Below are 15,655 nucleotides of genomic sequence, written 5' to 3'. Positions count from 1 at the left end.
ACCCACAAGATTTGATGTGATTTTACAGTTAGTTTACTAAACTTCAAATTTTGAATTTAGTTATGTTTAGTTAGTTTTATTTAGTTAATCGTCTGCATAATGATGCATTTATATAAGTCCGTAGTGCGTGTCCCTTAACTCGTGTATCTACGTACCTTATAATTTCTCGTTGACACGTTATTTTAACGTTTAATAATGTTTTTCATGATTACAGGATTATAGCTCAGGCGTGACGTTTTCAAAAGGCTGAATTTTAAAAGGAATGGTTAGGCTGCTTTATGCTACGTCTTTTACGCTTTAATGTTAGCTAATTTGCATGTAAAAAGGCGATGAAAGCTTGGCAGGGATCAATAAGCTGTAAACTGGCCGCCAGTTGATTAACGCCATTCTGTGGCCTCTAATATCGCCTAAACGATTTTAGTGTTTAGTGCTATTTTAAGCTAAAGGATAAGAGACCTCATATTTATAATAATACTAAAGTTATTTGTTTGAGAAAGTTAATTACAGCGATTTATCGTGTTTCAAACAGAGTGATGTACATTTTGTAGAGCCAAACTAGTTTGTTTGAATGAAACACACCTAAGTACAAACACGACCGTCTTTCAATTGAATGTATTGAGAGCTAACCCCACTCCATAGTAGAGCGCTTCAAAGTAAGGGAAATGTAGGATTTCGATGTGTAGTTGAGTTAGAAAACGTTGAGTAGATAGATACGAGCATAGCTGGGCACCGTTAATCAAATAGTTAACTTCGTTAATCGTTAAACCGTTAATAAAAAAATTAACTTCGTTAAACGTTAAAACGTTACATTTAGCAAGAGTTAACGCAAGTTAAAGTTAATCGTTAATCCGTTAACACATTATAATAAAACGAAAAAAATAATTGTATGCAAGGTTCAAATAATTTCGAAAGCTTGTATCGCGCATGGAATTTATTCCTCTTTTTAGCCAGATTGTTTTGAAAGTTCCAACTCCACTGCCAGACAGTTTTTTTTAGGATAGCTGCCAAAGCCACGATGACCCAAACTTCATAATCCACCAACATTCTAACCTATATTGGGAGCATACGCTGACAAACTTTCAGCTTTTATAAAATGACGTTGGTCTGGCGTTCACCATCTCTTAGTCTATTCTATAGTATCTCAATCTCAGAGCCTTGGTTCAATTACAATACAATTTAGCACCAATGTGCTCGAAAAGACAAATCCAACAAACCCAAATTCGATGCGATTCCGCCGTTTCATTTAGGAGTTCCTATGGCCGCCTCCTGACTCCATCATTAGACCAGCTCAATGGTACCACAACATTGCATTTTCATCGTACTTACATAATATATACCAAATTGCAACTTAATCGGTTGAGGAGAACACTGGTCTTAAATTCAGTTGCAAGATTTGTCCCACACATACTAACAAGTGAAGTTTTATGCTTGTAAATAAATAAAAAATAAATAAATAGCATTTTTATCGTTTCTTTTTGGTTACATAAACTGTTGTTGGGTTCTGGAAGTTCTGGAAGCCCGAACGTACTTGTCAGACAGAACGCGTTTTTCTAGTGTTTTTCAGCGTGCCTGCTGTATCGTTTTAGTAAATAGTAGGTACTTGATTAACGATTAACGGACTTAAGATAATTTAACGGAAGTTAACGAGTCCGTTAACATTTTTTAAAGTTAACTTAAAAGTTAATCCGTTAATGGAAATGTTAACTTCGTTAATTAACGATTAACGGATTAACGAGTTAATGCCCAGCTATGGATACGAGGTATTACCTAAAGGTGTTCTTTGATATAAACAGGATTAAAATATAAACTTTTATTGCCTTCAATTTGTTTGTACCGTAGGCGTCAGCTGTAAGTGTAACAAAATCGCATTAAACTATTAAGGATATAATCTAACTAATATGTACTTAATGTGGCTTCCGAAGCATAAAATTATGTTCTTATCGGATAATCTCGTTGATTCAAGCCTTAATTGTTCTGGTCAAACTGGGAATTTACTTCTGACCACTGTACCCCAGCTGGAAGACGAACTAATTAACAAACTAATTATCGGCGTCTAACTCTACTTCTTGGACCAGAAGTGTTTACTGGCCTTTGTTTATTTACTTGTCGTCCAAGTGAGTTGGGCCTACGATGTGACATAAAAGCATGACTTAGGTAAATATTACCATTAATTAGTGACACGCGTGTATGTTATAAATATAAATATTTGATTGAGGAAACAGCATGTGACACGAGTTACAAAGTTATAAATAAATAAGGGATGATATTTTAACACGATGATGTTCAAAACTTAACTCATGTTAATTATAGAGTACATTTCAACCCTGTGAGTATTCGATTATAAGGAATTTAATAACAAAGTCATATGTGTCATCTTATGTTATGAGCTTAAATTAAAGTCCTACCCACTCGTAGTAAATTAGTTATTTTTGCAAGTCTTTGTCTCCAATAGGACAGATCCTATCTTCGCAGTCAGCATTTATTCATCGGTCTCCCGTCGCTGATTTATTTAAACCTGAATGCTATCTCATTGATATTGGTTTGTCACTTGTTTTAGAAGATATGCTTGACTCGACAGCCGAGTAGGTATTATTAATTAAACGTCATGTTCAGGAAAATTAATATTCTACACAGTAATACTCGTATTAAGAACTGAGACAGATTCCAGCCCACATTAACGTTACGAGAATTGATAGTTGGCGGTTAAAGTCAAACATTTGAAGCAAATGTAATAACAGATAGCTTTGTTTGAAGTCAAATACAGGACAAGGTGATATTAAATTAGAAATTGTTATGTATAATATAACAAGATATTTGTGAACTTTGAAAATTCTTAATATGGACGAAAGCTTTTGATAAGCTCATTATAGAAAATGTAACTTACCCCGCAATTTTGACCAAAATAAAACTCGCTATAAAACAATAAGTTAAATGTTATTTTTACATAGATCGATAAAAGATGAAGTACCCTAACATTATAATCAACTTTTCAGTATTAGTCAGAACAATTATACTGTCCAATAACAGTTATATTAAATAGAGTGCGTGTTCCACGAAATGTTTATGCAAACTGTTTTCATAGTAACCGTTGTTTATAATCGTATTTAGTTTTATATTCATGTCTCAATGACGTTATAAAACTAGGTTATGTTGTGAAGCTTTGTTTTTACAATAATGACAAGATAACAATAATTCACGTGAAGATAATCTCATTTTCAGATCCAGTTATGAAATGAAAAACAGTATTTTTTATACGTATAATAAATTAAGAATTTTTGTCACTCAGTTTTTATAAAAGGATTACTACAAGCCTCAAAATAAAGTAAGCTTATCTGTAATTTTAATCAGTGCTCGAAGCTTTTAGTGAAAAACGTTCGGCAAAAAAGTTTATTCGAAAGAGTTGTTCTTCATTACTACATTTTTAGTTTATCTCTTTCCATTTACGAAATCCCTGAGGCCATGCAGGTGCTAGGTCTCATGTGCTAGGTGCTAAGTTTATTTGTTCATGTTTTTATTTGCAATATGTTTAGATAGATATAACACACTAACTTTATTGTACACCACACAAGACAAGAAAAGAGAGAAAAATACAAAAGATAGGGAACAATTTAGCCGAGCTTATCGCTATATCGATCTCTTCCAGATAACATAGAGGACAGTTTTTTAGAATAGGTAAAAAGGCAAAGGCGGTTTAGTGTTGTGATATTCAACCCTGTAAGTTTTGTTGCCAATATACTAAAATACCTACGTTCGTCACTACAGACGCCCTAGGTGATTAATTAATCATACAATATTAATCCTAAGTCTCATTGTTATCATTGCCATGAGACTAAGGCTGAGTTGCCTAACTGGTGCATTTTGTATGGAGTTTGACAGATTTTTGACCTTTGTCAAAGTTAAAGTAAGACCGTGCAACCCAGCCTAAACGTTGGTTAGCTAGACCATGTGACCTAACGAAGCTTGTACCTACTCCATGTCGACAGAAATTGGCAATCTTGCAAACAAATAAGGCTGCCTAAAATTGATACCGAATTGCCTATGTTCACAATGTTGTGATGGCCTCGTATTTACGCGGGGATTTATCCTTTTAGCTTCTCAGTATGATTTTATATTTTAGTTTCTGGGAAAATGTTCACTTCAGTTAGTATAACAGTTATCACTGACTAGTGGCTGCCCGCGACTTCGTACGCGTGGACCCCGTTTTACCCCCTTAGGTGAAGAATTTTGTAAAATCCCGTCTTAGTGAGCACCTACGTCCTAGAAGGAACCCCCGTGCAAAATTTAAGACTCCTAGCATGTTTTTATCCACAACGAGGAAGATTTTTCTGAGATTTCGTGATGAGTGAGTCAGTCAGTGACCTTTCGCTTTTATAAATTTAGATTTATTATAATAGTCACTTTGATAAAAAAAGTTGGCAAAACAGTGCTAGTTTAAAAAGTGCGTCAATTGACTTACGGTGACATCTACTCCATTGTGACTAACTTAACCATTATTTCTCAGAACACGGCACGGCCCACCTGTGGGGTGCCAACAGCGGCCGCCGGGGTTGGAGTCGCAAGCGCACGTCGGCACCACAGATGAGCAATCCACACGGATCCACGCCGCGCGTCGCGCTCGTGCTGCGCTCGCGCCGAAGCTGGCCGGTCGCGCCGCAGTCCTACCGCAGGTACGTAAAATATAAGGCATTATAACAGACTAGTCTGACCTTTCTTTCCCACCACTGCATCTCGTATAGCCAGGATCTAAGTTAGCTAGGTCTTCAATAACCACAGGTACTAGCTAAACATAGACACTAAGGCACGAAACTGCGTTAAACGGATGCCCACTCGGTTATACGAGGGCAATACGCGGGTGCCCGCGCGGGGGACTTTCGTATAAAACCGCGCGGGCGTCGTAAAATATAAGAGACTAATCTGACCTTTCTTTCCCATCACTGCATCTCCTGTATAGCCAGGATCTAAGTTAGCCAGGCTTCCAATAACCACAGGTACCAACTAAACATAGACACTAAGCAAAGCCATAGAAAGGGTTGAGCGAATGTAGCTTTTGTGCCTTGAGTACATGGACTTGATACAACTAACAGCGGTGACACAGTGAGCAACCCGCACGGCTCCACGCCTCGGGTCGTGCTTGTGCTGCGCTCGCGCCGAAGCTGGACGGTCGCGCCGCAATCCTACCGCAGGTACGTGCCATAATAAATACAAGGCATTATACGGGACTAGTCTAGTCCCTGTACTCGTATTGCAAGGATCTTACTTAAGTAGGCCTCTAATAACCACATTTACTAACTAAATATAGATACTAAAGAAAGCCATAGAAAGAGTTGAGCGAATGTAGCTCTTGTGTCTTGAGCACATGGACTTTATACAACTACTTTATCCGGGGCTGGAGCCGCGAGCGCACGTCTGCTCTATATTTTTTAAGCAGAATATATTTTTTTCACCCCTAATGGCGTTAATCAAGCGAAGTATGAGATCAACTAGCATGCGGAGACGTATACACTAGACACTAATTGTGTCCATGTGAAGTTGCTTCCACTTGACACATTCGGGTCACAACAATATGTATTTGGTGTAGGTACGGAACTAGAAACTTAAACTTGACAGTTGCGGACAGTAACATGGACAAACAATAGTCTGCTTTCCTCTGCCACACACAATACTTATGGTTTCCTATGATGCCGTGTCCATCACAAAAACAACTGCTACCGGACTACTGCCTGTATGCACGGCCTAAGATTTTGTCAAATCAATAACAAACACGGCGGAAGGGTTCATGTTTCAATTAGATGCGAGCAAGTACGATATTATCAATATAATATAGAGTTGCATTATGGTCGTAGCAACCGTAGTAGCCGTAGCGGTGTAGTTTACCCGTAGTCCGTTGATGATTATGAGGACGTAGCGCCGCGATAGCACGCGCCACCGGAGCTTACCGGAGATTCACACTTTAATAGCGTACGTAGTATGTTCCCTAACAGAGATAATTTGCTTGAAAGTTTTATGTAAGTACCTACCTAAAATATAGGTTAACTTTAAAACAATAAGTATAGCAATGAATAATACCTAATAAGTTTTATCTTTTGACTGAAAAAGATAACCAATAAATAAATGTAGCCAGGAAATAGGAAGCGACGAACAAAAATCAAGAATAAACAACAAGTTGCTGAATAATGTTTATTTGTATCATTTCTGTAGCAGAGTTAAACGTATTTATGTTGCACGTGGCGCGGCTTTGCAAGACAATTTAGAAGTGGCGATAGAATATTAATCCACGGCGTTGGTTTATCCATAGCGTGCTTTACCGCCTATTGTTTAGTGTCCTTTGTTGTTTTACATTGGAAACGGTCAAACGTAGATACAAGCGTAGATTGTCAGCACGAATACTAAAAAATACTTTTATTCTGAAAAATAAAAGTCTGTTGAGTGTCAGATTACAATGTAAATAAAATTACAGTGCTGGACTCTATTTTTTGTTGTCGTGTTTTTGTGTCGTATTCGTGCAGGTACGACAAATGTTTTCGGGGAAAATAGTAGAGCGATTAATAGAATTGCACGCCACTGGAGGCCCGTGAAATTACTTGTGACAGCAATTTACAGAGTTAGCGGGTTAAACTATGTTTAAGTAATTAATTAAGAAGACGACGCTGACGACCTCACTTTAAAGGTGTACATGTTTACGAATATTTTTAATGTACTTTTATTTCCGCAAAATGTAGGAGTACTTTTTACCTCTACAACTTTTTTAATGTAATACTTAGCACATTCCATTTCACTTAGAAACAGAGTAGGTACATTACCTAACTTTAAACTGAATACTTAACATGGAAAACCTAAGGAGCTTTAATAAAAGGTACCTATTATATTAGAAACCTATTCTTAACAGAGAACCGAGTAATCAATGTATTCAATATTTCTATTGTTATGTTAATTCAAAAATCCGTAGTGAAAGCAGTCTAATTTCTGAAATTGTGAGATCGCATTGTGAACGTAAGCATAATTCCGCTTCTATCGCCATTATGATGATGGAAAATGCTGGAATGGAGGGTTTAAATTTATACCGGTACGTGCCGCGACAGCGTTATCAACTGTTATCAGCGTAAATCGACGCCGGAGAAAGCCCTCTCGCTCAAGACAATAGCTTGATATTAAGATTATCCACACTAAAGTGTTAAGCTGGAAGGCATTTGAATCGCCAGGTAATGAATAAAGTTACCAGAAAGTTCGACTCAGCTACTTACCAGTAAACCCAGCGTTGAAGTGCTGTTACAATTATGACGTCACTACAATTTCGGGGAAACTGAGGAGCGTAATAGATTTCTTTTGAAGCGTTCGGCGCCCTACTGTCAGGTTCAATTGATAGTGGTAGGATAATTAACTACGAGTAGCACAAAAGGTACAGTAGTTAATGTTTCTGCCACAAATATTAGTTAATAGCTTGCGTAATAAGGGCACGTTCAAAATGGGGGTTAATGTGTCCCTTTTATAAAAGGGTATAATACCTTTATTTGTCACCTGTCAGTCGCTTTGCTCTAGAGGGAGGTCGGTTCAAAGTTTCCAAATTTTCATCTGATAAGTTTAGTTGCGGATTCAATGACAGTTTCACTTTCCTTTGGGACTAACTCAACATTAATTTATCAGGTTTAGAGGTGGTCAAGCAGTAAATCCTGACCACACAAAAGGTGCAGTGGGAACTTGACTATAATAGCTATATATCGCTTCCATCTTCAGCCTGATCATCACTTACCATCAGGTGAGATTCAGGCCAAGAGCTTCCTCGTTGTGTATAAAAAATCTTTTTAGTAACGTAAAAGGAGCATAAAATTGATGTGGTCGCTTCTAGTTAGATGTCGTTTCATCATTTAAGCGCATTTACGGGACTATTTCCACCTCTCATTCCCACCGCTGCAACTCCTATCTATATACATATAATCTACAGCTTGACTTTAAAAAGAGCAATTGTGTAGAGACTATGATTTAACCTAAGCAATGTTATCTCAATGACACAAGAAGAAATAAACGAAAACCAGCAGGTAAACATCGATCAAGGGAGTTCCAAGGGAGAGTAAAACTGCTTTGAAAATAAATAATTTATGAGCCACAGGAAGGTCGAGTTTTGTTCGAAGTTACAACCAACACCCTTTCGGTGAATTATGGGATGCAGATTGCAGGTGGCAGATCAACCTACATCAAAAGATAAACTTTGTGGAGCACTCAAACTAATTCACTCACAAAGCAAGGAAACGAGATGTACTCGTATGTTAAACTAAAGATTAAGACCGGTGTAGGTTATGGTTATGTAGTTAACTAAATACTCTTCCCGATCCATCCTTATCAAAACTACCAACACACTAACTACCACAACATTATAACCTTTTCTTATCACAAGGAAAGGTTGGGCCATTAATATTGGTTTGGTTTTACGTATTTCTTCCGGGATACAACTTTCCAGGGACTTAGCATTCCACACAAAGGTCATTAAGTAAGTGCTAACGACTTTTGTATTTAAGACTATGGGAGTGGCGTAATTTATTCAATGGCAAGTGATCTACTTACATTAATTACAGTGTCTTAAAAGATGAATATAACTGACTAGCGACCCGCCCCTGCTTCGCACAGTTACAATGTATTATACTTACTAAAAACCTTCCTTTTGAATCACTCTATCCGTTACGTAGTTTTAAAGATAATTATAAGCATACATTGGGAGACAGACAGCGGAAAGCGACTTTGTTTTATACTATGGTGTAGTTAGGTCATGACGTCTTTGACAATATTATTTGTTTTAATGCTCATCCAAAGTCACAGGAGATCTCTAAGATAAATTAGTATGGAGAGATACTAACGTTAATTACTGTTTTCATGAATAGTCATTAAAGAAAAAAAACACCATCATCTTTACCCAAACCTTTATGAATTTTTTGGAGGAAAATGCGCTTTTAGTTGTAAAAACTCCTTTTTAACACCATTCCCCTGAAAGTATATTATCTTTTTAGTGACTCACAGCTTCCGCTTAAAACCCGTTTACCAGGAATTATTTAAATTTGGGTCAAGACCCACATTAATTTGTATACTGTATCCATGTATGTACGAGTATGAGTATTTCACTAGAATTAAAAATATGGAATATCCGCGAAGCTTGCTATTGACAGTTAAATGATTGATTGCAGGAAACCCCAATTCTCCTTTTTAACCGACTTCAAAAAAGGAGGAGGTTATATGTTCGACTGTATAAACATTCGTTTAACTAAATATTTAAAGTTATACAATAGTCCTTGAGTCCCTTCAACGACTTTAGTAACAAAACAATTGTTATAATTAATGCAATGTTCGTGATGTGCCATAATCAAAACGTCAGAACCATTGTATTCCAGAAAATCCGATTATACACTTCGGATTTATGTATTGCCAGTATTTGCGGCCTCAGTGAATATTTGTCTAAAGAGATTGGTTACTCACATAGAATACTAATTTGGAATGTCTGAACCTACGTTAAGCATTATCCTTATATTATGGCCTTATTGAATCACTGATGTTGGTAGAAACCTACTTTTATTAATAAAGCAGTCTTTAAGTATTGATAACATCTTAGTGACAGTTTGAAAAGTAACTTTCCTCTTTCTATGGTCGCATTTAAGTGCGCGTGGATTAGGCACGTTAGAACTAGAACCGTGAAATGCACAATTTTAATTTCTTTGTATCAATAATTAAGGTCCACTACTTGGGTGGTAGACTTTGTAAGCAGTCGCTATAAGCGTTTCTAATTAGTAATCGCAAGATCAAAGCATAGGCCTCCTAACTCTCTTGTCAGCGAACTCCTCATTATTTTAGTAGGTATGTATGTTTTTTGTAAATAATTTTCTTTGGCAAAGTCATCTAAAACGTTGTGTTACAACAAACTTATAGCACGGAATAAATGAAATACCCAGAGACTTTTCCCAGCAGATAGATGAAATAAAATGCATTACAGCGCGCGGACTTCAACAGAACTTCGAATAGTTGACGGAAAAGTTTGTCGATAAGAGCCGATGTTTTCGATGAGAAAAACTTATTAACTCTCTTTATATAAGTCATATAGTGGTATGTAATATAAATGTATTACTTACAACGGTTGTAAAAACACATTGAAACTCAGTCCTCGAGTTATAATGCAAATATTCTTTCAGTTGCAAAGCAATCTTAACTTAACAAATGGAGCGATACATTTGGTATTCAGATTTGGTTTGGATATGTTATCTGTGTATCGGAGGTTCGAAGGCAAGGTTGTGAGGGCACCTGAGGTACATAAGTATAAAGATCCCATTATGTTTCGTGAAAGAAATCTTCTACACACAGTTAGGGTCGATCGGATCGAAGATTAGACCGTGTTGTTTCGCTGACACCGTTCAGTATGAATTTCCCCTAACGCTCTCATTCTGTTTCCAAATTGTTCCCTCCTTTCAATTTAGAAGGGAGAACAAACCCAATTATGGTGAATGAAACGATATCGGCAGATTGAACGTTTTGAAAATAAATTTATTGCTCAGTCCTGACTAGTGAACAGTAAACAAATACAAATAGTATTATCACTATGTGCGTAGTTTCAACAGCGAAACTTTAATATCCTGTCAATGAAAACGGCAACGTTTGTTTAGGATTATTATTTTCGTTATTCAGCTACGAAAAATATCATCTTCAATTTCTGATGAATATTGTATATACTGTGTTTGTTAAACATGCTTGCAGGCATATTGATTAAGACTAGGTTTCAAATTTTTTCCAACATTAAAGTTTTGATTACGTGTATTGAGTAAAGTTATTGTAAGTTTACGATTGAATATACGAGTAAGTTAAACTTCTCCTCGAAGGTACGGTTATGGTCTTATGTTCAGTGTGCCTACCATGAGTTTACGTTAGGTGTGCTCGCTAACGACTGCGTAAAAAAATGACATTTAAATGTATGGCATATTGTGCAGCGCCCCTAGCGGCTACTTTCAAGAAATAAAATCTTCATAATAATTTTTTGACGTATTCGCTAGCGAGCTCACCTAACGTAAACTCATGGTAGGCACACTGTTATATTTTACGTAACTTTCAAGTAGTTGAACAATATTACTTCTTTTTAGGCAAATTAATTTTATGGAGCAGGTATTTCTCTATTAATTTTAGTTCGTTATTAATTACAGTTGTTATTCGAGTCCTTCAAAATTGTAAACTAAAGTAAGGCCTCTTATTTGAAGTATTCATTTCATGTTTCAATAACCATTACCTGTAGGCCCTTTGATTTCAGTTTCTTTATAAGGGAATACCATCGCACAGTAACAGTTTTCACTATATTTTAATAAATTGTATCTGCCTTTATTATTTTCCAACAAATTAACTCGGCATTTTAAAGATCTAAATATACAGGGTTTTTGGCGGAAGGTTAGACAAACTTCTTGGGTGTATAGGTAAGGTCATTTTAAGAATACAAGTTGCGCCCATTTGACCCTAAGTGAGAGCTACTTTTTTTTTAATCGATATTTTTGTTTTTATTTAATTTTTTCCAAAATTTGTCATAAAAACTGCTTCAATGTTTTTTTCGCATATTTTCCACTGTATTTTTTATTTGATATTATTATCGAATATGTCTTTAGTCAAATAAAATAAATTTCAGATCCAGATAATTATTGGTTAACTAGTTACGAGCCGCCAAAGTTCAACAAAAGTACAAACCACGATAAAAAATTCAACTTAGAATTCGATTTAAAAAATAAATAAATGTGATAATGGATTGCCAATGATCTTAAACACATTTCTAGCTTCTCTTCTTTCCAATGATATATCACACGTAGTAGTTAGATATTGAAATGAGTCAAAAATTCAAAGTTTAATGAAGAAAATGGAATATTAATACAAAAATTATCCATACAAAGTTTCTTCAAACATCGTTATATTTTCTGCTGTACTCCGTTTCATAACCATTTTGTGTGTTTTATTTTAAAATCAAATTAAAAATAATAACCACATTATGAAGAAAAAAGCATAAAGTACCTATATAAAAATGCAACAGTGTACCCTTACTTGGTGCAATCGGGTGAGGTTTGAATGGTACCTACTATTAACTGCTAACTAGTTTTGTGTTATTCGTACCATTCTCAAATGACATTGCATGAAGTTAGGATGTGTTCCGCTGTTGTTCCATTATTGGAATGACACTTTCTGTTTGAGTTCCAGTCATTTAGCACAGGTACAAATGCAGAAACACATCAACTACGGAATTAGAATTATCAGAAAGAGGCGGTGTTTGGTCTCGCACGTGTCCGAATAAATTGAGTTCAGTCTTGCCGTTAACTAAAAATAATGTGCTCACAGTTTTACAGACAAAACAAATAAAACTCTTTTTATTCTATCTCCAAATTGGTGCCAAAATGCGCCTGCTTAGTACTTTGGGAAGTACTCGTAAAAGAGAGCATAATCTTCGTCATTTGTCAAATTATACAAATACGTATGTTGAATGAAGCCTATAAGTCTAGCTCTAGCCACTATAGTCTTCTGCTTATGATAATAAGACATTTGTATTGGCCAAGGGACTTTAATCGCTGTGCTTGCAATTTTGACCATCGACATTCCAAAGTGCCAAGCGTTGAGCTTGCCAAGAAACAGTCTCAACTTCACTCGAGAAGTCGCCGACCCCATCGTTTCTAAGTGAACTGTGACTGGAAACGCCAATATTATCCTTAGTTAGGTACTAAGTAAATATTTTCATAAAATGAAAATGAAATTCCTACGCAAAAAATTACAATAGCATTGTAATAAAACTAGTTTGCTTCCTAACATGAAATCCGTATGATTTAATATAGAGTCAATAGAGGATATCGTTATTCATGGTTCAGTTAGTAACGTCTCTATGAATTTCGTAGCTGAAATAATATTTTCATGATACAAGAGAAATATTCTGATTTTTGCGTAAAACAAAAGATAGCGTTTTGTTTCTTTCAATATTAATCGTCGGTACTCGGTCAATTAATAAATTGAAATAAATTATGTGGCAAACTTGCTTCCTTCAATTAATATGTTACGTTGAATGTTTATCGCATATTTAGCATATATCGCACCTGTGCTGGATATTTTTACCTTCAACTAAAATACGTATTCATTACCCGCCGAAATGTTTGTGAATGCCGGCGAATGTGATTGAACGCTCTTCGTAATTATGTTTGCAGGCCTCTTTACATTTACATAATTTTCAAATATAAAACTCCATCAAAATCTTCTGTAAACAATAGGTGCTGGGTCTGTGAAGTAAATGAATTGTTATTTTTAAAACACAACCTGCAGCTCCAATATTGACGAGGGAATATTGGATTTGAATTTGATGTGCACATGTGAAAATCAAAACTATATTCCGGTTCTGTATGTACTTTTTTAATATTTTCGTATGTATGTACCGTTATTCAATTGTGTATCTATATTACAATAACATTACACAAAACCCATAATCACTCTTAATTGAATCTGCTAAAGGTAAATTCGGTGCGTATAGGCCAATTAATACGGGTATTAGTTCACAATACGGCAGAATAGACCACAATGCCTTCTGCCATTGTTTGTTAGAAAGAATGTTCGGAAAGTGGGGCGGGACAAGCCGTTCTATTTTGGGGCACACCCGAAATACACGTATGTATGTAGGTATACTTATCTAAGTTTAGTTAGCACTGTTTCGTAAGAAATTAGTGAGACAATACGAAGTTTGGTCCTAAGTGCCGGTGATAAGGGTGTTAGTATAAATACATATATGGTATAAATAGTTGATTTTGTTTGAATTTACAAAGAACAGTAACAATTCGTAACCTTAAGTATAATATATTAAGTTGGTATAAATTTTAAAAGTGACGACTCATATTTGCTTTTCCTATTTTTTGTTTGTTGATCTCAACGCACGCAGCGAAGTTATAAACATCCAATTTCATATGGGTAAGCTCCAAGACATATTTGCATAGTCTCCAAGTTCTATTACCGCACGTGTCAGATCTGGTTCACAAAAACTGATTTAAAATGCTTATGATTGATAAGAGTGGCATAAAAAGACTCAAAGAAAGACGTCCACTTTATGAGGTTGGGTATTTTCCTGCTACTTAAGCTGCGTTTTCGGGTCGTGGCTTCATGGCCATAAGTTCAGCTAGTTAATCCGTCGGGCTATGTATTTAAAAATTCTAACTGAACTTTTTCTCTATTCTACACTGCAACTCCTGTGTGGACAGCATTTGCTACTTGATGGCCAATAAAATTCAACCAGTGGAAGCAGAGTGGAGGGTAGTTAAGCTGTTATTGAACCTGTACTAACTAAAGAGGTACATAGGAAGAGTTCATAACTAAGTATCGACTTCCAAATTAGATGACAGGTGAAAAAATGTATCTGAATAAACCTTTTAGATATTTAATACGTGTACGTTGTGCTTTTTATTGTGTTACAGTTACAAGCTTTTAGGTTTTGTCACGATGAGTTGAAAATGATCATACCTAATTATGCCTGCTTGGGTACAGGAAATCACAAAGGAATTCGGTGACGTTAGATATTATTTACTCGTAAATGCTCTCGAATATTCTCCCTTTGTTTCAGCTTTGTAACCGCACAGATCTTACTGAAATCGTATGATTTTTTTTATCCACAACGAGGAAGCTCTTGGCTTGTATCACACCCGATTTATTAACTACTAGCTTTCCGCCCGCGGCTTCGCGCGCGTGGACTACATTATGTACATATTTTACGGAACCCTATTTTTTCCAAAATAAAATTTAGCCTATGTTACTCGTGGCTAATGTAGCTTTCGAATGGTGAAAGAACTTTTAAAAGCGGTCCAGTAGTTTTTGAGCCTATTCATTACAACCAAACAAACAAAGTTTTCCTCTTTATAATATTAGTGTAGATGATTTACGGTTATGTGACTAAAAGCTTTGCACATAGATGCCCATTTCGCCTGCAACTAGATTACTAGAACCTCGCTATGCTCGTAATAGACTCACTAAGGTAGCTGGAACTCCACTTTACTGTTCCCATTGAGACTGTTTTGTTGCGTGACCTTTCTCTGAGCAATAGAAACTAGATACGTCTTTTAATGGGAAGTCAGGCAAGGGGAAATACTGAAAACAGATATTCTGCTGTTTTGTGAACACACAACTTCAGATATATTTCCATCATTCTTCACCACATTGCACCTTTTTCGTTTATCCGCATTTTCAAAGCTTTGTTCTCAATTTAAAATTGCAAAGGGTGCTTAATCCCATTTGTACCTTCGCCAGCATAATAGAAACTGGGTTAACTTTCTTTTCAACATTTGCCCTTAGTTATGATCCTTTGTATTATGTAGCGTTTCTTATGTATTAAACAGCAAGTATTATAAAAGACGAGCCAGTCTCAGACTTGCAATATTTTTAGTGTTGAAGCTATTTCAAAGTTTATGGTTTCTTGGTTGTTATTCTTGTTGATGTACTCGTATAAGTCATATGAGGCTCATTAGCTTTTATGAGTTGTCCTCATTGAGGCTAGGGACGTCACAAACGTATAAATATTTGAAAAGCTTTACAAAATGAGTCGTCGAGGATTGTGCTTTAAATTCAGTTGTTCAATGTTCATTATTATTATTAAATATTTAAATCACGCTGTAAAATATTTGCTATATTTTAAAATGTCGAT

General features: G+C 35.9%; 1 protein-coding gene across 1 annotated transcript in view; it reads left to right on the top strand.

Moving 5' to 3' along the window:
• The window catches only part of LOC114353757 (uncharacterized), a 61,063-nt gene that overhangs the window by 41,841 nt on the left and 3,567 nt on the right, over window positions 1-15,655 (top strand). The window contains exons 3-4 of the mRNA XM_028305862.1: window positions 4,502-4,667; window positions 5,085-5,183. Of these exons, the coding sequence (XP_028161663.1) occupies window positions 4,502-4,667; window positions 5,085-5,183 (265 nt within the window). The remainder of the gene's footprint in view (window positions 1-4,501; window positions 4,668-5,084; window positions 5,184-15,655) is intronic.

Source organism: Ostrinia furnacalis, unplaced genomic scaffold (assembly GCF_004193835.3).
Source record: "Ostrinia furnacalis isolate ACB-3 unplaced genomic scaffold, ASM419383v2 OfSCF0183, whole genome shotgun sequence".
In the NCBI taxonomy this organism is placed as follows: domain Eukaryota; kingdom Metazoa; phylum Arthropoda; class Insecta; order Lepidoptera; family Crambidae; genus Ostrinia; species Ostrinia furnacalis.
This window is presented reverse-complemented; position numbering and strand designations above follow the sequence as displayed.